Here is a 21313-nt window from a genome sequence, read left to right as displayed (position 1 = left end):
TCACGGACAGGCAGATGCCTTGCCAGCCTCTGAGTCAAAGTTACTTTCAAAAAGTAACTCCAGTTTTCTTGCGAAGTGTGACCTTGTATCTCATGGTTTTACTAACTCCGTGCCAGCCAGGCCCGGTTTGCACAGGAAGGGATGCCCGTATCGCAGAGGTGGTGCATAAGGAGTTGGCTCAGGAGTGTGCGCAGAACCCTCCCCTCTGGCTGAGCACAGGCTACCAGAAGAGCAGAAGTGGCCTGACATCTGAAAATGGTGATAAATCCCTCCCACTCAGAGCATAAGGAATAGGAAAAGACCGGACGAGTTAGCAGGGTGCCAGCCGGCAATTAAAAATAGAGCTTCACAATACTGCATTGCATTTATATGCAGATGACTTTGTTAGGATGTCCCTTTGGAAGGCATCAACGGTGGACCGTAAAATCCTGTTCCAGGGCCTGGGGGGAAGTAGACTTTTTGTCTTGTAAAACTGTACCTGCACACGGGTCACCCTGAAACCCCCCGTAAGTAAGGACGGACTGACCAAGTCAACTGGGAAGACAGGGCAATTTGGTGAAAACCCTTATTTATAAAGCAGGGGGCGTCCTCCAGGCAATTCCCTCCGAATGCACAGAGCCCGCTGATTTTTTTATTATTACTGTTTAGTTAAGTCTTACATGCTCCTCGCGGCGCAGCGAGTTTACAGGCAGCACTCCAGGCGATGGGATGGTGTCGCCCATAGGCCCGCAGCCACTTGCTCCTCGCGGTGCAGGGACGACCGAGACCAAAACCAAAGCCCTTTTCTCCCTTAGGCTACAGGAACTTCAAGCACCGCGGCGTGGGCCCGGCGGATCGGTTACCAGGAAAGGCGCCGGCACCGGCTGCCATCAGCCGCGGTGCTGAACGAAAGACGGGCGACACCCGCGCAGGCGCACCCCAACCGCGCGCGCCCTGCGGCACTGGCTCTTTAAGAAGGAGCGGCGCAGGGAGCTGACGTGGGGGCTTTGCGCGGGGGCGCTGGTAGCGGTCGGGTGGGTATGGTGCGTGTCGCGGTGCCCGGGGATTGGCCTGGGGGTGCACCGAAGGGAGCGGAACAGAACCGGGGCTCCCCGGGAAAAGGGGCCCCAATGTACTGGCCGCGTGGGAAGCCTGAGCTCCCCGGCAACAGGCCAGGTTGGACGGAGCCTTGGGTGACATGGTTTAGTAGGAGGTGTCCCTGCCCATGGCATGGGGGGTGGAAGTAGATGATCTTAAGGTCCTTTCCAGCCCAAACCGTTCTGTGATTCTATGATTCTGAATTATTGAAAGGAGCGAGTTTTTATTCTCACGTCAGCTGGGATCTGAGAAAGGTTTTTCTGTGCTCCTTATCAGCCGTGGTCCCTTACTGACGACCTCCCTCCTTCGGACAGGACCCGGGCTGGCTCAGCGGTTGCTGTGGAGGCTTCTCCATCGGAGCGAACGGCAGTGCCAAAGCATCCCTGCAGAGGTGGGAGAGCAGAGTTCAAACCGTGGATTTTTTTCCCCTTTGATGCTGGAGAGGGCCTCTTCATCAGGGTCTGTAGCAATAGGACAAAGGGTAATGGGTTTAAACTTAAAACAGAGGAAGTTCAGGTTGGATACAAGGAAGAAGTTCTTTACTGTAAGGGTGGTGAGGCCCTGCAATGGGTTGCCCAGAGAAGTGGTGAATGCTCCATCCCTGGCAGTGTTCAAGGCCAGGCTGGACAGAGCCTTTGGCAACATGATCTAGTGGAAGATGCCCCTGCCCATGACAGGGGGTTGGAACTAGGTGATCTTAAAGTCCTTTACAACCCAAACCATTCTATGATTTGCTTGGAGTGGGGAAGGTTTAAAGTCTGCACCTCCCACCTCCAGGGTGCTTGACTTGCTAGAGCATGAATTAAACTGCCTCTTCCCTTCAGATTTCTGAAGCAAGTGAGGAAAGCGTTGAGGTCAAGAGAGAGCATGAGCCTCTTGAGAGTAGCCTGCTGAGCAGGTTGACTGCTTACTGGGAGACACTCATGATTCTGGATCTACAGCCAAAGCTTGATTCTGACTTTTCTTCAACACAGGGCTTTTAGCATAAAGTATATTCTTTGTGTAATAGAATGTAGTGGCCATAGATTGCTTTTTCTGAGGAACTGCATGAGCTGAGGTTGGAGCTACAGGATGCAGCCTCAGAGGAGACTGGGGAGAGTATTCCAGGGAAATTCTGAGCTGTCTGAGGGTACTGCTCTCGGATATACACAAAGGTGGAGCTTGAAGGACTCCAGAGATCTTAGGGGAAACCCTTGTTTCCTGTCATATGTAGGCATTTCCAGTTTGAGGTTGCACTTAGGTTAGGTGGTATTGGGACTACAATCTTAGGCTTAGAGGGCTGTAGAGCTATGTAAACAATTGGGTGCTCAACTCCTCTTGCAACATGAGGGGAGGTTGCAAGATGTATGAGAGATGGGGTGCCACAATTTCTCTCTGACTCTGCTCTGAGAGCCTATATAGTAATAAATATATCCGTATCTCAGTGATGCTAGAAATGGTCTCTGCTTAAGGAGAGGTGTTAATCACATGGCTTTCCTTCATACTTAATCCAGGCTTGATTGCTGACCTGTTACTTGTCTCTAAGGCACTTGGGTTGGTTGAAGTCTCTACAGACACTGCAAAATGCCATCAAAATAAAGCCAGTCGTGCCTTAGGCATGATGGCCTAAGTAATCTCTTGAGCTGTCTTCCATCTCTACACATCTATGAGTCAAAGAATTGGATTTATGTCTAGCGGCTAGTTATACTAGTACTCACAGGTTTGTGCACTGGTTACATTTGCTTTTATTTTCTTTTTCTGTTAGGGTTTTTCCCCTGCTGTAGTCACAGAATCACGGAATCATAGAACATTTTTGGGTGGAAGGGCTCTTCAAAGGTCATCTAGTCCAACCCCCAGCAATGAGCAGGGACATCTTCAACGAGATCAGATTGGCGATGTTACCAGTGTATCAGCTTGGATGGACGTTAGTGGTGCAAAGACACCATGTGCTGATTAATTTCCCTTAATTGGTGTAGTTTACAGGTTGTATTGATACAAACCCTTTTATGTCAGTGTAACTAATTATAACACTGCCTTAACTATATGCTTATAATTGAAATTGTATGTTTTATACAAAACAAAATGTAAAATGTAAGACCTTCATGCTTCCATGCCAAAAAAAAAAAAAAATAAGGTTTTCCTTATGCCTTAATTTCCATGTAAACAGAGAAGTTTGCCAGGCAAAGTAGCTGTTACAAGGGTGTTACTTTATACCTTGTCTCACTTTGTCTTGCCTCCAGTAGAGTCAAGATGTACATCTGTGATCTCTACAAATATGATAAGGTTACATCAAGACAGTGGAGGATCCCCTGCAAGTTTTACTCTGCACAAATACAGCAATCTGGGGTTGCCTGGAGGTATTCTGACCAAAGAAGGTTTTTATTTAGTGATAAATAACAGTGGATTGGATTCTGCTGTTAACCTGAATTGGAATTGAGATCTACTCCCTAGGTTTGTTGAGATGCTAAACTTCCTAGCCTGTGCATTACCTTTGCACTGGCCTATTTCCTAAAGCAGTGCTTTTACTGGCACAAAAGTCAGTCAACCAAAAAACTGCAAAGAGTCCCAAAACTCAAAATAGATAAGTAAAACTTGAGATTTGGATTAATAAGTTATCTCTGTGGTTGCGACAGTTTGAGGTTTCGCTTTTGCTCTAGGCCAGGATAAAGCAAGAGAGAGTGTTTTGTTATGTTCCTTTTCTCAATACCTTGGGTATTGAGCAGGTAAAAAATGAAAGCATTTTTCACCTGCTTTATGTTTTATTGTTTTTACTGGCCAGCTAACATGAACTGTGCTGCCTCCTGTAAAGTCTCCTTATAACTACATGCCATAACAATTTTCCACTAAGCTTTCTTCCCCGCATTTTCATTTATTCTGTCTAACACTGAGTAAAGTTACTACTAGTTAACCACACTTAGAGTTGTGCATATGTGCAAAAAGAAAACATGTTTAATTCTGTAACAGACATCACAGCGTTCTTAAGCCTTATCTATCTAGCTATGGCCAGTACTTTTAAAAACTCTTGATGTAAGCATATAAAATGTCTGTCAAGACCCCATCAACTCTCCTGCTTAATTAGCTCTACTCTGCAGCCCAGACTTTCCTCTTGGAACTCAGTGAAATCTTAGTCAGACACATCTATGCTTGCTGAACAGACAAAGATCTTAAAACAAAGGAAAGTTCCTTAAGTATCTGTGACACATTGAGGATGCTGCTAATTCTCACTGGATTTTGAGCTGTTTGGGCAAAAAGACACAATTGCAAAGATTTTGAACGTCTGCCCTCCTAGCATATGACCCAGTAGGGGCAGTTTACTCTGCTTATAGAGAATTCCAGGGTCCACACTTCTCTATCCATGATTAAATTTGTCACATGGCAAAACCCCACCTTTGTCCTCTTTTACCTGTGATGAACAGAGCAGCGAATTTGTCCAGAAGAACTTCTTGAAGGGAAGAACATAAACACATGTGTTCTGGAGAACAGGCTGTGCAGACTGCAGAGCATGCACAAAAATGGCTTGGCTGTCTATTGCAGAATGTCTCCACATACTTGCCTAACGATAAGCATAATTTCTCTGTGTCCTGCAGAAAATTGTGGAAGTGGTTCTTGTATATGTGCCTCAATACCTGTTTGATGAGAGTATCAGGTGTTGGAAGAAGTAAGTGCAGCCTTAGTACCTGCCTGTTTTTTAGGCACAGTAATCCAAGTACTGGTTGGGAAGCAAAGTCTGAGAGGAGCAAACAGACTAACCTGAAAAAATGCAAAAAACTCAGTGTCTGTACCCGTCTGGTTTCACTTTATTTCATGTTGCTACATGGCTAGAAAAAAATGAATTTACCAGATGAAAGTTAGGAAGTCTTGAAGCTGTTAGCCCCTGAACGAAGGATTAATTTCCAATGTAAAATGTAACCAAAGGGGCAAAACCAAAATGACCACTGTGTGAAGGTGTGAAACAAGGCACCTGTTTGTAAGTTCTTGTAATAGAACTCCCAGCAAGTACCCTGGAAAAGAAAACTTTCTAAGGGTTGAGTGACAATGGACTTTTGCTTTGTCAGACACACTGGAAATATTCTGGTGTTTTCTTGTGCTCGCTCTTCTCAACAGCTAGGGTAACAAAACTTGATGAACATGTTGTTTGGAGGAAATGGGCATGCCTGTATGAAGGTGTGTGTGTGTGACTATGGGCATGAGAAAGTTGTTAAGTGTAGTAGGTACAGATCTTTCTTTATTCTCAGGCTTTCTTGAAGCTGACACTACCCCATGCCCCCTGCCCCACCAATAGTTTTGTGTTGTCTTTTCTTTTTGAAGATTTTGTTTTACTTCATTATGAAGTCTTCTGCTTGAGCCCAGTCCTAACAAACTGACAGCTTCATTCACATTTTACTGGAAAGAAATCTCCACAGGTGTATTAATGCTGAACACAAGGGAAAGTGGGCAGTGGCTGTCCCAGCGAGGACACTGTAACTTGCAACCCCACATAGTGGGAGCTGAGTGTTTCCTTACAGTACCAACTTTGCTTTCTGTAGGGAGATAAATCAGTGAAGCTATATTTATTTCTTTCAGGATTATGTCATGTTGCAGTGTCTTATTTCCTGAAACAGCATGTTAGCCTCTCCTCATGTATTTCCACAAATTCTTGGAGTTCCTATTTTTAGACTCTGTTGAACAGTGTCCTTAATTATTCTTTAAGGACAACTTAAAAGGAATCATCATCACTTATATTAATAGAGCCTTACTGACTTATTCTTCCCCACTATGGACATTAATCTAACAAAGCTATAATAGGGAGCTGCAGTTAACCTCCTCTCTTCTAAGTCCCTGTAACTGTGCTGTGAGAAGAGCAATAATCTTGCATTGCCTTTCTTTAATTTCTAGGCCATTTTACTGATAGAATGTTAGAATGGCATCATGGATGATGACGTGATAAGCTTTATACTCTGCTTAGGAAGGCATGTTGGAAGAGAAGGAGAAGAGGAAGGAGGGGTATTAAGCAGAAAACCTGGTATGATGAGAGGTTAATTCTTGGGAGAAGGAAGAACTAATGGCAGTATAGTTCTCCCTCCTCTGTCAGGACTGATTGTTCTGTTACACGGAAAAGAGATCCACCACACACTGTGCCTCTCCAAACAAACGTGGAGATGGCCTCCAGCAGGCATGCTTAGGCAGCTTGCTTTTATTTTATTCTGTCATTCACTCCTACTGTGTGATCCGCTTAGCTGGGCTTTTGCAACTAAGTTACTCTCAACAGCTGAGGTGCTGAGGCGAGTATTCCCTGCAGCTACTAACGGGGATACCGCTAGTCACCAGGGCAGTGCAGGTCCTATGTGTCCACTAGAGGACAGTGGTACCTGCTGGTTAGCAGCGTTCCTGTGTGAAGCTGTTACATTCTCGCCTAATTTGAGATCCTTGATTATTAAATGCTAATTACGAGCTGGCTGCCTGCCATATCCAAGTAAGGAGTACCTGGTCTAGATTTTTTTTAAGTTTTGTTTTCTTAGCTTTGTTAAATCGTATGTCTTCTCAATAGATACCTTTTAGAGATTCATCTTGTGTTCATAAAGCCTTTTTACCTAAGGTTGTGTTTTGATTTGCTTGTCCGTATTGCTCATCTGACACACCCTACAGTCCCTACAACTGTTCAGAAAACATGCTCACATCTGTGACTACCTAGGTTATTTGTCCTAGGGGATATCCACAGGGAATCTGCACAAGCTGTTGTTGAAAAGCAGGGCTTGGGGCCTGTGATATGACCCTGTGATACCTAGAGAGAAGCCTGTGTGCTGCAGCAATCTCAGTTCCTTCAGAGCAGAGAAAGCATAGCAATACCAGCACAGTCCCTGCAGCCTGAAGGGAGAAGTTGCTTCAACAAGTCAATGTTTAATTCAACAAGTGATCTTTGTAAGAGGTAATAAGGGTAAAAGATGTAAAAAGTGGCCATGCTTGGTGAAATTGCATTCCTGGGCTAATTTGTTATGCTGAACCCAAGGTAAACCACCTCAAAGGAAGAGCAGGGAGGCAGCCAACAGGTGACCTAAACATGCCTTCAGGCCAGTAACATGGAGGAACTGGAGAGAGAGAGTTGTTCACTTGGGGATTAACCAGCAAGTAAGAAGGTTCTGCTGTTTCATTTACTATCTAAGCAATTAGGCAATTTTCTGAAGGAGGCGAGTGCATTCTTGGTGCCAAAGTGTCTCTAAATTTATGTCACACCACACACTGCAAAATAAGTTAGCATTTACCAGGCTATGAACTTACTGGCTCCTGCCCTTCTATTAGAGAACACTCTTTCCCATAGAGAATCAAGCTGTGAATATTATAGTAGGTCATTGTCATCAACAGTGGATACTGCAGGAAAATCTTGGCAAGTAAAAGAAACAAGGGTTTAATTGGAGAGGATTAAAGGTGTGTCAATGTTGGTTTTATCTGACACCCTTTCAAATCAAAGCCTGCGTCTATAGGCAGTTTGTTTCTTGTATAGTTTCTCTAGTTTATCAGTGACTTAGAAATACATGAGTCTCCTGTGGAGTATTAAGAAGGGCTTAACCTATGCATTGTAAAGACTTGTGCTAATGAGGTTTGAAGCAAAGAAAATCAGGTTACTTATCTGTGCTGCTACTTTGCCACTGACCCTGACAATTTAATGGTGATTTATTATTTCTGGCATGCCTTCCAGGCCTGTTAGCAGAACACTCTAAGCAGAACTGCCCTGAAGTTTTTAGGAGTCCCTAGAGAACAGCACTGAGAGCCATTACCCCACATCCATATCATGTATCAGTCACAGACAGCATGGAGAAACACTCCTGTATCACTGTCTAACCTGCGCCTTTCTTTCATTGCGATTATTTCCATAGTACGGCATTCAAATCTGTGTTCTTTACCTTTCGCCATGACACATGGGCCAACCTCACACATGTCCTACAGCATTCTGGGCTTGACTTGGCAAGTTTCTGCTGAGCATGCTAGTTCCGCGTTTGCTTTGTAATCAAGCATGTGTGGGTAGCCGAGTTCTTTTCAGGAGAGCTCTGCATGTGCTTAAAGTAAGTATGCGTTTAAGTACCTTGCAGCTTCCAGCCAAAATGGCAAATGCTTGGGCAGAGTTTAGTTCTAAACAAGCTGTTCTGAAAGACTTCTTCAGTACCAGCCAGGCAGATATTCGACATGTTACTGGGACATGTTGCTGCTTCAGAAATTTTCAGGGAAAGGACAAAAAGCCAGTGGTAGCACAGGTGATGATTTGAGTAACTTGAGGTCAGAAATTTGCCTGTCATTGTCATGAAGGGATTAGTGCCCTAGACTTTTATCTGCTCAAGAGATCCTTCATCCTGTTGTTGGCATACTAGAAAGAAAGAAGTTCTCACTCACGCTTCATATGTCTGCGTGGAGGGGAGGCAGACACCCTGTCATAGTTGTCATATCAGGCATCTTACTAAAATGGTGTATGGAGCCAAACCAACAAACTTACTCTGTGATAAACCAGTGTCTGTCTCGACTGTGGTTTTATCCCAGATTTGCTTCTGTGTGTTTGCTATCTGACATACAGTTCTTTTAATTGCATGCGAGGTTTTTGGAAGCCTTGTGTGAGAGAGTGCATCTTAGGACTTGTTTGCTTGGTTGTTTAGACTAAAGGTGTGAAGCACATGCATAGACTAAAAGCTTGTTACATTTGCCATTGAATCTTTCTTAAGAAGGGAAATGGCTTTACTTGGTTAATAGCAATATATGTAACTAATAAATATAACTTCTGAATTGAAGCATTCGCTCTGAAATCTATACATTCACTTTACACCTTGAGTTGGTAACTAACATTCCCAAGTGCTGCTGTGTAGACAAATGATGTTCCCAGGGAAGTAAAACTGATACCAATTTTATACCAAGTGATACAGCTGATACCAGTGACTTGTAAGCTGGGAGTAAAATGGAAAGCGTCATAAATTCATCTGTGCCTTGCAGGCAGGATCATATGCTTTTCAACTGGCATAGCCAAAAATCTGTTTGTACATAGATATCATTCCTTCCCAGTGGTAGTCACTGAACAGATTCTGTTCTACATGCCAATGGACTATAAGAGAGCAGGTGTTTCTATATCTAACGTACTTCAGCTCTGAACCCATGGCTGTTATTTTGACTTGGAATCAGCACACATTCATTCCAAGGTCTATGACCCTCACTGCCATAAATACTTCTTTTTGTTGTTGTTGTTCTGAGTCTTTGCATTATTTTAAAGAAAATATCACCATGATATTCTTTTCTGTTTGATTCAAGTGACTTTCCATACTCTATCTCTGTGGGGTTAATTATTTCCCATTTAAAAAAAAAGATTGATTACAAAAAATTATAAAGAATGTACTGGACTGAATCTCATTCAGACAGGTTGGTGTCTTTGATAATGCTACTGACTACCTACAGAAAAGGTAAATTTAGATATATTTCAGGGGACTTGCCTAGTAATCCTAAAATGCAGAGGCAGGGTTCAAAAAGCGTATTCTTAGTCAAGTTTGTGAATAGTTTGAAGAATCCCAGTTTTAATATACAGGGAGAAATGGGTAGGATGTCCATGACTTATATCTAACTGAAAAGTCTGAAAGCACTTTAGTTAACTAAATTCTCTCAAGCAGCCCTATGAGGTAGAGAAAATACACAATATCCGCGGGTTACATTACTTTTGAAAAAATGTAGTTGCCAAAAGTATTCATGTCATATTTATTTATTAAACCAGTATCCACCTCCATTTGTGTTACATTTGAAGAATTTCCTGTACCACTGAAATGACAGGAATGGAAGTAGAAAGGACGATGGTGAAAGAATTATGGGGTTAGGGAGATTATTCCCAAAATTTAAAAGGCTAGGGCTTTCTGAACTGGATGTCTGTTATGAAGCCTCTGTAACCTCTGAATAGCTTGGGGCTCCCTGTTCTTCTGGAACATTAGGTGACAAGTAGTCACAACTCTGCTTCACCTTGCCCCTAATTCACCTTAGCAGCATATGTCCCTAAGGATTCAGTTTCACCACATAGGGTGAGCAGAAATAGCAGCTTACTGTCATTGAAAGAGGGAAATACAGGTCTCTCGTCTCAGACCTCCCTTTCTCCTGGCTGTGTAGTTTTGCCACCTACCTTGAACTGCTGTTAACAGTTGTTGGATTCCTCTGCAAGCCAGTTTAGTTCCCTAAAATAAGAGTGAAAAAGACATTGGAGGAAAAAAAAAAAAAAAGAGGTAGTTCTTTTACTCGTTACTACAATAATAACTGGTGAGATGCAGTAAGAATGAAACCGTAAACCAAGGTGCTTGATGGTGGATACCAGCTGCTCACTCTATATTTTAGGATGTTTCAGATTACCTCTAGTGCTAGCCTGTAGACTGTATGGCCATTAGTTAGGTCTTCAGGTTGAAGTGTATTAGGTGTGCTTCTGGAGCACATTTTTCAGTTTAGTTTCATCTGAAGCTGTCCAGTTTGTGTGCTTTAAGACTGCTTCATGATGTTCACATAGTGAACTGAATCAGCTCTGTAAGGGAAGGGTATGACTGCAAAGCTAGGTGAGTGGGAATCAGCTGCAGTCCTCTGGCAGGCTGTGTGTCTGCTCAGCTGCGAGCACACACAACCTCACTGCTGAGATACTGCTCAAATCCGAGTTCCTACTGCTCACCTTCCTAACAGCTTGATGCGACCTCTGCTTCACTTAAAAAAGCTGGCAGATTTGCAGTAGCAAACTGCATGCCATGAAAAGTGTGAACAGTGCAAATCTGGGGACAAATAACATGGTTAGCTGTGTTTGATCTGATCATACATGCACACCAAAATCAGCCCCAAAAGCATACTTGCCACACCACGTTCTGAAAAGCTTGGTGTATGACACCCAACTAAAGTGGTACTAGTGAAGGGTGAGCTCCCAGCTGTAAACCAATGGCCAAGATGTTAAATAAGTCATCTTGTAAGCATCAAAGCTGATGAAACATGGCTTTCTAGGTTTTATATCTCATTGACAGATAGCTATACTTTGTAATTAGTGTCTGAAGTATTTCAGATAGATACAGTAGCTTTCCTATGTGTAGATTCTCTGATTCATAGAAATACATAGGTATCCTCCATGAGGGGAAAGCAGAGTATCACTCTTCTGCCTATTTTCATGAAAGTTATAGAACCTAAACTTTTGTAAAGGTACCACCTCCTCCTCTGTCCTCTGTGACTTGTATGGGCCAGCACTCAGTAATCACAGTAATCACCCTAGGCACAGGGTGATTACATCAGCCTCATTTCCATAGGAAGCCAGATAAGAAGAAGGAGCCAGGTTTAAGCTTCCAAAACCATTCAAAGGTGAACCAGAAGCAAAGAAAAACATGTAGTAAATCATTACAGTGCCACCTTTCTGGTGCCTGCCTCCTGAGCAGGGTCCCAAACTCTTTCATGGCTCCATTTGCAGGGAGGAGGAGACAGGCACTGCAGAACTGGGAGTGAGTGTAGGCCTTGGTTGAGCAAAGGGTTTTCCAGATCACAGCCATGTGCTTTGTTACCTAAATTCTTTTATGGATGAAGTTCCAAATTAACAGGTGAACTTTATAGTCAAGCCTAAACCTATCTAAGGGATTTGTAAGTGTAACTGGGACAGAGAAACCAACTTGATTTAGGAGAAGAGATTTACTCATCAAGGTTTGCAGTAGTCAATTTTCCATTGGATTTTAATCTGCATAGCCAGATGTGCCACATCAGTTTAATCTTCTTGCAGGCAGGAATGTTCCCAGTATTGCATTTTGGCACTAAAAGGTGTTTGTGTTGCTTGTAGGTACCTTAAAGATGGATGCTCCCAAAGAAGTTCAGCCTACAGGAGAGTTCACATGTCAGCTATGTAACTTAACAGCTCCATACACATACTATGGGCAGAAGCCACCACACACACGCTTTATTGTGTAAGTAGTCTTTGATATTACAGATGTTATTTATGTTATGAACATTAGAAGCCTTGTACCATGGAATGACATAGAGTGCATGAATGCAGTAACATATCATACTGCCCCTTAGTATGGGGCTTGGTACTTAAAGTGACCTATTTCCAACGGGAAGAAATATTAAAAATTGTTAGCATTCATAGCAAAGACAAAAATCAACTTTCCAAATCTGCGTCAACACCGTGCTAAGATTTTCATTTAACTTACTTCCTAACCCCACTGACCACCCTAGAATACAACTATATCATTATTTTCTAACTAGAATGCTGTTGATTGTCAGCCTATCAGTTTTGGGAATAGCCCTCTCCTTTCAGCTGTGTCAGCGGGGGAACATGTAAACACAGAATCAATTAAATACATATGGTAAAAACACTTTTTAAGAGCTGTGTGACTTGGAGTTCTGAACAGCCATGCTTTTTTTGCATGAATTAGACAATTCTTTGGCCCATTGTGTGGTATTTAAGTGTGTGGAAATGTAGTGCAAATTTATATTTTAGGAGACCAAAGCCTTTTCCATCTCTGCAAAGTAAGGATAGTTTGACCAGAAACTATGCCATTACAATATTGTCTGCAGGCATTAAACTGCACAAAGCAGTTAGCTTTAAATGTATGAATTGCTCTGTTGTGTCCATCCTGGTCAACGAACCCGTCAGGCAAGCATGGCCAGGAACTCACTGGAACTGGAAGTCAGGCATGTACTCAGTGTTTCACCCTAGTAAGACTGCTAATTTCTTACAAAATGGACACAGCTGTTGATCACTACATGCTTGGGCCGTTCTTATTGGGCAGCTGTATTTTTATCATTCCAAACCCTACACTGCTACTGGTTTTCTCTCTTCTACTCAGCAGAGCAATGGCCTACCTTTGATCAGGTCCATTCCTGAAGAGTCTAAATCAAAGCTGAACATAATCTTAACTTTAGGTTATCCAAGCTCTCTGTTATCATCTCAGCTTTATTTAGGTGACTGAGATTCAAAAAGCAAAATAATAATGCTGAAGCATAATAATTCTATACATGCATATAAGAAATAGCTTTACACACTACCTTGATTGGCTTTCTTTCTGGCCTACTCATATGTCCTAAATGCAATTGATGTGGGAAACATATGCCAGACATAAAAGCTTGTATAATGGCCAGGTCTCTGCACAGATGATGACTAACATTAACTGTGAATCTTGCAAGGGAAACTTTGCAACGGCAATCCAGTCTTTGTATATTGAGAGACTTGTTGACAAGGTGATTTCCAATGATAAAATGCCTGATCTTTCCTATGGAAGGCTTGAGCTATACCATTTTTTGTTTGGGTGGAGATGAAAAAGAAAAAGGACTGCACTCACAGATGCACACATAAGTGTGTATGTATGTAGACAAGGAGAAGGCAATATGAATTAAAAGAATACCTTTTAAAATATATATTGTACTCCATGTTACTACAGAATCCGAGTTTGATTTAAGTCCAACAATAAGCCAGCCTTGCAGGATGCCGTGTGCAGACAGGCACCCAAGTGACTTCTGTAATACTTTGCCTGGAGCTCACAGGAAGAATAAGGCCTTAGTCTTTCTCAAGCAGATTGCCAAATTATTAATAAATACACTCCCTTAATACCCTGAAGCAAACAGTGGAGTCTGTGACATAAAGTAAGCATATTCCAGGCCATTGCAAAGCTCTGTGCCAGTAGCTCCAGCTTTCAAGAGGTGGGAACTGTAGCTTTACAGCAGTGACATAACTAAGAACAGTAAAAACTTTCTATACTGTCATGCACACAGCTTTGGAATAGAACTTCTAATAAAAAGCTGTGAAATCGAAATGCTAACTTGACGAGGTACTGAAGTTGGCCATGCTAAGGTGTGCCTGTCAGAAATATGGAAGATAAGAAAATACTTCAAGGTAGAGCACTGAGAAAAACATGGTAAGACAATGTTAAAATGATCACCAATTCCCCTAGTTTTAGAAGACACATAGGAAGTGCAGTATAGGACTTAAGGCAGCCACAATGTTGGTATTTGAAGAGGAAAGGAGCTGCATATGAGCTACATTGCCTCATGTGCAACACCAGGCCAAGGAAGTCAGGTAGAAAGGGCTGATACCTTTTCAGCCTCCACAATTGCCCCAGCCTTTCAACTCTCCCCTACTGTGAAATGTACCCTTAAAAGCCTGAAATTACTCTTTTCTTTTTTTTTTATAGGCTTTTGGAAGAAAGCTACGTCATGAAGGATCCTTTCACCCCTGACAAGGACAAATTCCTCATCCTTGGGTCTCATTGCAGTTTGTGTGGCAGATCAGTGTGTGTTGGTACAGTAAGTAACAAGTAAAACAAGCTGCTGCGCTTCTTTTTGTTTCAGTCCTGGTGACTTGTTGGAGAAAGACCAAACAGATAAAAAACAAACAGCCTATTTGTAAGGCAAGCTAATTGTATGCTCTTGTGGATTCCCACAGATAAAGCTTTTTGTACTAAAGGAAAATGATCAGCAATTCGAGTGTCCTATATACAGATGAGCACAGTCCAACCTCACAATGAGTATTCTTTTCCACTTCTTTTCCTAGCACAAGGAAATGCAAGGCAGATTGTATGTCACTTTAAGACCTTAAAGTTTCAGTAGATCATACTACACCCAACAATAGATTTTTCTTTTTTGCCTCTAATGACTGTAGCGACAGGACAAGGGGCAATGGGTTTAAACTTAAACAGGAAGTTCAGGTTGGATATAAGGAAGAAGTTCTTTACTGTGAGGCACTGGAACAGGTTGTACAAAGAAGTGGTAAATGCGCCATCCCTGGCAGTGTTCAAGGTCAGGTCGGACAGAGCCTTGGGCAACATGGTCTAGTGTGAGGTGTCCCTGCGCATGGCAAGGGGTTTGGAACCAGATGGGCTTTAACGTCCTTTCCAAACCAAACCAGTCTATGATTCTATCCATGGATTATTAGGTTTGTCCAGATCACAGGGCTACCATCCTATTTGCAAAAGTTAATGTAGAAAGTGAGCAGGGAGGAGAGCTGTGAAGTGGCATGATAGCTCTCTGAAGAAGAATGCATTTGAGTAGCAGCTGGTAGGCAACCTTAAAACTATGAAATCTGAGTGCGATCCAGAAGGGTGGTGTAAAATTACAGTTGTCTTAATTCCTTCTCCTCAGTGCAGAACTTGCCCCTTTGTTTGCTGAGAGTTCAAAGCAAAAATGAAGACAAGTTATTACACAGTTATCAGTGTCTGGAGGCTGTACTGTGCGTCTTGGAGGCAGTAAAATGAATTGAGAAAACTTAGGCTCCACTCCTTTCCCTCAACAAGCCAGTTCTGTGGTTGAAAGAGAGTCGGGACTGCAGTAGTCAGGATTCATGTATGATTCAACCCACAAGGAGACATCATTGCCTTGTTTACATGGACAATGGCATGTATCTGTTATGCCAAACACCATTGCCCTAATGCCAGCCAGATCCCGGCTTCCTCTTTCAAAGTGGTTGTTTGCTATCCTAGAGTAACATGCTTAAATCTGAGTGCAGCTAGTAGCAGGAGCTGTTAGCAAGAGCACACCTGGGTCTCCAGTGTCAGCTTTTGCAGTTTTCAGATTCAACCTTTTCAGCCTGCTCTGTAATTGCAGTGGTTAGGTGCCAGGTCCAGCGGTATGATCCTTACTGCAGGTAACTAGTAGTGGGAGTTTTAAAACAAGCAGACCTGCTAAAAACTTTGTCCCACCAGAGCTATAACTGGGCACCAAACATGAAAAATAAATACGTAAATAAATCTACATCTTCACAAAGTAACACTGCTGGCCTCCTCAAAGCACGAGGTGAGGTAATCTGGGCAACTGAGACAGCTCATAGGCCAATGCCAGACAGTTTCTGTGTGGGGACTTGAGGAAATTCTCTTGAGCAAAACAAAGGGTCGGATTACAGGGCAAAATTTAGAGGGTTGGACAAACACAGCCAAAAGTAAATTGGCACACTTGGACAAGTTTAGCTGCTATTCTGATTTGCAGGGAGTTAGCACCAAGGATGGATTTGACCCCCTGTCCTAAGAGGAGTGTGGAATAGCACCTTGCTCCTGATTAAATTTGTTTCCTATTTCTGAAGTCTCTTCTGTCATTTAAATGAATGAGAATCACCAGAACGTCAGACTAGGGATTGCAACTGAGATGATTTTTTTTCCATTCTGGAGCTACCTGAGGACTGTGTGGGAGTCAGATGAAGTACCACTGCTCTCTGGTTACGTCTTTGATAGCTGGGCTCAAATTTCCAGTGCCAAGTAGCTTAAGGCAGTTGCGTGGAGGCAGAGCACACATGTGAGCAAGATCCTCCTAGTGACAATGTCACTGTCTTGGCTGGAAGTTGACTCACTCCCCCACAGAGCCAGTTGTAGAGGCAGATGCAACTAGTCAGATAGTTTGGGCTTTTGAGCTTGATTCCTGCCCTGACATGTCAGGTTTAGCCCTCTTTTTTTACAGCAGAAGATTGGCAGTTCTGGCACATTTTGGGCAAACTTGAGCACATTTAGCTGTCTTCATTCCCAAATGAATTTCTTGAATTTAGGAAGGATTCAACTGGTATTTCCAAGTATGGCAGTTGAATCTGTCAGAAATACAGCCTTTTAGCCTCTCAGTATCTTTCCTCACTGTGCATTTCTGAATGAAGGTGGGGCTTTTTCTTTTAAAAAGATTTATTAATTATTTCTGTTAATCTTCTAGAGCATAGTAATGTAAAGAGGATGTTAGCAATGAGCTAATAGAAGCCCCTTCTAATCTTTTTGACATTCCTGCCTATTTCACCCATTGTGGAAATATATCAATCATTTACTTCTTGTTATCTGAGTCTTCAAGATTCCCCTGATGGTATCACTCAAAGCAAAACCTTGATTGCAAATAATTGAGAATAAATTTCTTACCAAACTGGCCAGACCAGATAGTGAATCACATCTATGACTATGGTTTCAAAATGTATTTAGCAATACTGCTTAGGTAACATTGAAAGAGACCTGCAGAAATGAAGATTAGTGCTTTAAACACCCACACCACAAAGTAGGTAAACACATACTATTCCTCTTTCATGTAAGGAAAATTAAAAGTCCAGAGAAGCAAAGACTCATCCAAGGCAGTAGAGAGAGATGAAATTAGGATAATATCTCTGTGGATTGGTTTTGGTTCCTGCTTGTGCTTGACCCAAGTAGATCAACTCAGTCCTGTTCCGAATCTGTCCGTCATGTTGTAACATAACAATTGAAACTAAAGAAGATGGTGCTTTCCTGGGTCTCTTTGGCAAAGAAGCTGGACCAAAGTGATGGAAAGTTTTCAGTGGCAGGTTGCTTTCATTTTTGTGTTGACTCAAAATTGTACTGGACTAACCTGTAGCTTTTGTATCTAAGGAGGCTTAGATACAGATCAGATTTTAGGCTTTTCATGAGACAACCTGTGTTAGCTGAAGTGGCTTCCCTTACAGCTGCTCTGCCAGTGAAAGTCAGGACTTAACAACTGCTCTGTTTAATGCTCATAAACTCACTTCTGCAAATGTTCTCTTAAGCCCCACTCAGTTAATTTACTCCAGTCAGCTTGCAGTGTCCATCACCCTACAGAACCAATCATTATCACAGTGTATTGGTAAGTGTTGTTATTTGTGGTCCAACTGGAAATAATTCTAATTATTATCTGTAATGTCTTAAAACGTGTCAAAACCCCACAGAAAGGAAGACAACAAAAATGCTTTTAAAAGTCCTTAGGAAGCTTGAGTGCCCTTCTTCCTGTTTCCCTTTCAGAAAATGGAAGAGGAAGTGATACCATCTCACCATATTAGTAATTTAAAACAGTTACTTCTTTTTTATTGCAACACTCATTAAACATAGGAAAAGAAAGAGGTGTCTTTTGGAGAAGAAAGGAGGACAGGGAGCAAGTTTCATCTCTTATTGCTCACCTCAGCAGACAGTGACTAGATACTGACCTTGGACATGACTGTAGGTATTAAGTGATAAATGTAACACTACAGCTACTTTCCACTCGACTTCCAGTCATGCAGGGTCAATCCTGGACACGGTTAGGCAGAACCTTTCCTTTACATACAACTTCCTTGACAAGTGTGATAAAGATACTATCCCTGTATATGTTACTTCCAGACATGATCCATGTCACAACAGAAATAAACTCTGGCAGTATGCTTTGTCAGCACAGTTTTGCCTGAACCAGATTGTTAGATTTGAAATTGAAATGGCCTCATCCTGCCTTGGTCATGGAAGAGGTGAAACCTATTAAAGAATTTTCCAGTTAAGCACTGAAGCCTATCAGGATAATGGTCAAAGAAGGTCTTGTCTATACATAGTAAGGGTAATTTGTAAGGCTTTAAAACAACAGCTAGGCTGAATAATCATAGAATCACAGAATGGTTTGGATTGGAAAGGACCTTAAAGCTCATCTAGTTCAGTCCACCTGCCATGGGCAGGGACACCTCACTCTAGACCATGTTGCCCAAGGCTCTGTCCAACCTGACCTTGAACACTGCCAGGGATGGAGCATTCACAACTTCCTTGGGCAACCTGTTCCAGTGCCTCACCACGCTGATTCCACAGCCTGCCCCCAGGTTGAGTTCATGGCTCTACAGTGATGGGCCCAGCGCTCAGATACGCAGTGGTTCATATTCATCATTTGTCTAAGTCCCACTGGCCAAAGTTGGCAGCTTATTTCAGCTAAAAGAATGTAAGTTGAGCACCTGTATATCTGTGAGGAGCTGTGCCTTGACATCGGAGTTCCACATCTGCAGAACAGAAGAAAAGCCTCTCCCCTGCTTTGCTATTGCGTGGTGGCACAGCGGCCATCACTGTGGAGCCGTGAACTTAACCTGGAGGCAGGGGGAGCTGTGTGTCATTTTGCAACACAAACAAAAATAGCACAGCCAACTTAAACTCTAATCTTCACTTTTAATTGGCAGCTTAAAGTATTAGGGACACCAAGAGACAAAAAACAATAGGCTCTGGAGGTTGTGCAACTGAAATCCAGTTTCAGGGCTTTTCAGAGACCCAAGTCCTCATGCTAGCTCTCAATACGAAGGTGCCTGGCAGTCAGCGCAGAAACGGACAATGGATGAAGAAGAGTTGTTCCTTGGGCTTGGAAGCTGCACAGAAGCAGGCTGATAGAGATTGTGATAAAATCATCTACTGCTAAAGTCTCACTAGTGACAAGGGATACAAAAGGAAGGAAAGAAGAAATACCCAAGCCGAGCCCCCAGAGAAAGGCCAGCCACAAATGACCATGGCAAGAGAAAACTTTGCTATTTAGGAAAAATGCAGTGGAATCCATTACTCCCCAAAAGATGTCCTCAGCCATCTAAATTGATATCGTTATTCATGCTTAAATCCCCAAGAATAATCCATCAGCAATACCAGAACCAGCTTACCCATTAAATCCTATTTGGAATTTAGTGATCAGCATGCCGGGAGAACCATGGACTTCATTCAGTCTTGCTGCAGGGCAAAGGAATAATACATTAATAAGCTTCTCTTCCAGTTGCCCAAACTCTGTGCTGTAAATTGGCTGAGAAAATTAAACTGAGATTTCATCCATTACCCACCTTTACCTTGAATAAGTAAAGGTACTCACTGATTAGAAACTAAAAACATACATGGTGCTAAAGCTTGAGCTGATGTCTCTTCTCTGAACTTTTGATGGCAAAGTATAAAAGCCGTTGTACACAAAGAAGGTATTTTCCCTGCTCTTGAAGTGGAATAACGCTGTGATCTGACAGGTTTCATTCACAACTGGTTTGGTTAGCAGTGTTACAGACCCAACATTTTTGTTTTTCAATCAGTTACCTCTAACCAGATGTTAGTCATTGAATAGGAAGAAGCAAAATTGCTGGGATATTTCAACCTAGAAGAAGAATTTAATTTAGAATAATTCTAAATATAAATGTGGTTTAATGAGACTGGAACGGAAGCAGTTCCATTTTGTTTATCCTGCTAATAATGTTACTTTCTTTGCAGGAATGTAGTCTGTTCTACTCGAAGAGGTTCTGCCTCCCTTGTGTGAATGAAAATCTAAAAGCATTTCCTTTGGAAATACAAGAAGATATGGATAAAAGGAAGCCCCAGGAAAAATCCTCCTGCAAAAAAACGGATACAAGAACGTAAATACTGAACGACCAAGAGAGACAGTTCTTTGGCCAGTTCTCCTTTCTCCCTTTGGAGACTATCATGTTACTCCTTTTAAAGAAGTGACCTTCATCATCTCACTACTACAGAACACAGTTACACATTTCCTTACAATTGGCTTGGCTTCAAACATTGTCATGCAGCGATTGCAGTGCCAGCAGTATGGCCTGGAGGTGTTGAAGAGCCAGAAAGAAAGGCAGACAAGCCTGTTGTCATCATGCAAAGCGCATGTAGTAAAAAACTGAACAGTGCATAGGATAGGAACCATGTCCCAGTTTTCGTATTTGTTAGTTTAATGTTTTGTATTGTTCTTGACACTCTTACAGTGTTATGAAAATCTGGGACAGATTTATCTGGCTTAATTCAGTACACATCCAAGAATGTCAGTGTACACCAATTGTTAACATGACAGAGCTGTCCTGATAAGATTACAATAAGCATGGAATTCAAAGCTTTATTTTTAAGTCTAAAATAAAATAGTTACAAGAAAATGTCACAGATACCAATAGCAATATGTAGACTCTTCAAGATTAGAACATCAATACTATCACAGCATTAGATTTCTGAAAGTAGGTGCTCTTGTAATAGAATACCAGTATAATAATAAAAGAAAAGAAAGATACAAGTTGCTTGCAGCTGCAGTAATTTTCCCCTCAATCTTCTAAGCCCACATAAATACAGCAACAGGAGAGGATCCGTAATATACCTGGTTTATACTTTACAAGTGAAGATGACTTCCTTTTCACTGTCACATCAGTTAATCTGGAAATAGAAAAGTTCAGCTAATAAGTTTAATTCTTTCCTGAACTGGGCAATTAAACTGCAGTGAGAATAGGGGTTTCAGTCTGTTGGGAAAGCAGTAGTTTGTTTAGCTCAAAAATAAGGTTCACAATTATGTATGCTGACTTTGTCTTAATTACAGGGAAGATTAAGTGGCATTTATGTAAAAACCACTTAGTCCCACACCTTAAGGATATGTCTAGAATGCTCCCTAACCATGAAATCATGTGTTTACTCAAGCTTTTGTTGGCCAGTGGTTCAGAACCCGTTAATGTTTTGGTTAACATCTCTTTGCTCAACTCTTCCATCCCCATCATCTATCGTTATGTCAGCATCTAAACTTGATCATTTTAGTAGAATGAACTGTGTGTCTGTTAAAAGAAATCAACATTATTTCAGTGAGATTTTTTTAGATC

At 42.1% G+C, this 21313-nt stretch overlaps 1 protein-coding gene across 3 annotated transcripts; it reads left to right on the top strand.

The window, feature by feature from the left end:
- The first annotated feature begins 999 nt into the window (after positions 1–999).
- On the top strand, positions 1000–20862 carry CDPF1 (cysteine rich DPF motif domain containing 1). Of its 3 annotated transcripts, none has more exons than XM_062634946.1 (4): positions 1000–1022; positions 11834–11957; positions 14184–14295; positions 19950–20862. In XM_062634946.1, the coding sequence occupies exons 2-4, from the start codon at positions 11845–11847 to the stop codon at positions 20094–20096; spliced, it is 372 nt and encodes a 123-aa protein (XP_062490930.1). In that variant the 5' UTR covers positions 1000–1022; positions 11834–11844; the 3' UTR covers positions 20097–20862. The 3 variants fall into 3 exon arrangements, with proteins under 3 accessions (XP_062490930.1, XP_062490931.1, XP_062490929.1); XM_062634947.1 differs by lacking the exon at positions 1000–1022 and adding an exon at positions 1352–1468; XM_062634945.1 differs by lacking the exon at positions 1000–1022 and adding an exon at positions 7536–8093.
- Positions 20863–21313: the final 451 nt, after the last annotated feature.

Source organism: Pezoporus occidentalis, unplaced genomic scaffold (genome assembly GCF_034315485.1).
Source record: "Pezoporus occidentalis ecotype Australia unplaced genomic scaffold, CSIRO_AGI_Poc_V1 ctg44, whole genome shotgun sequence".
Lineage (NCBI taxonomy): Eukaryota > Metazoa > Chordata > Aves > Psittaciformes > Psittacidae > Pezoporus > Pezoporus occidentalis.
This window is presented reverse-complemented; position numbering and strand designations above follow the sequence as displayed.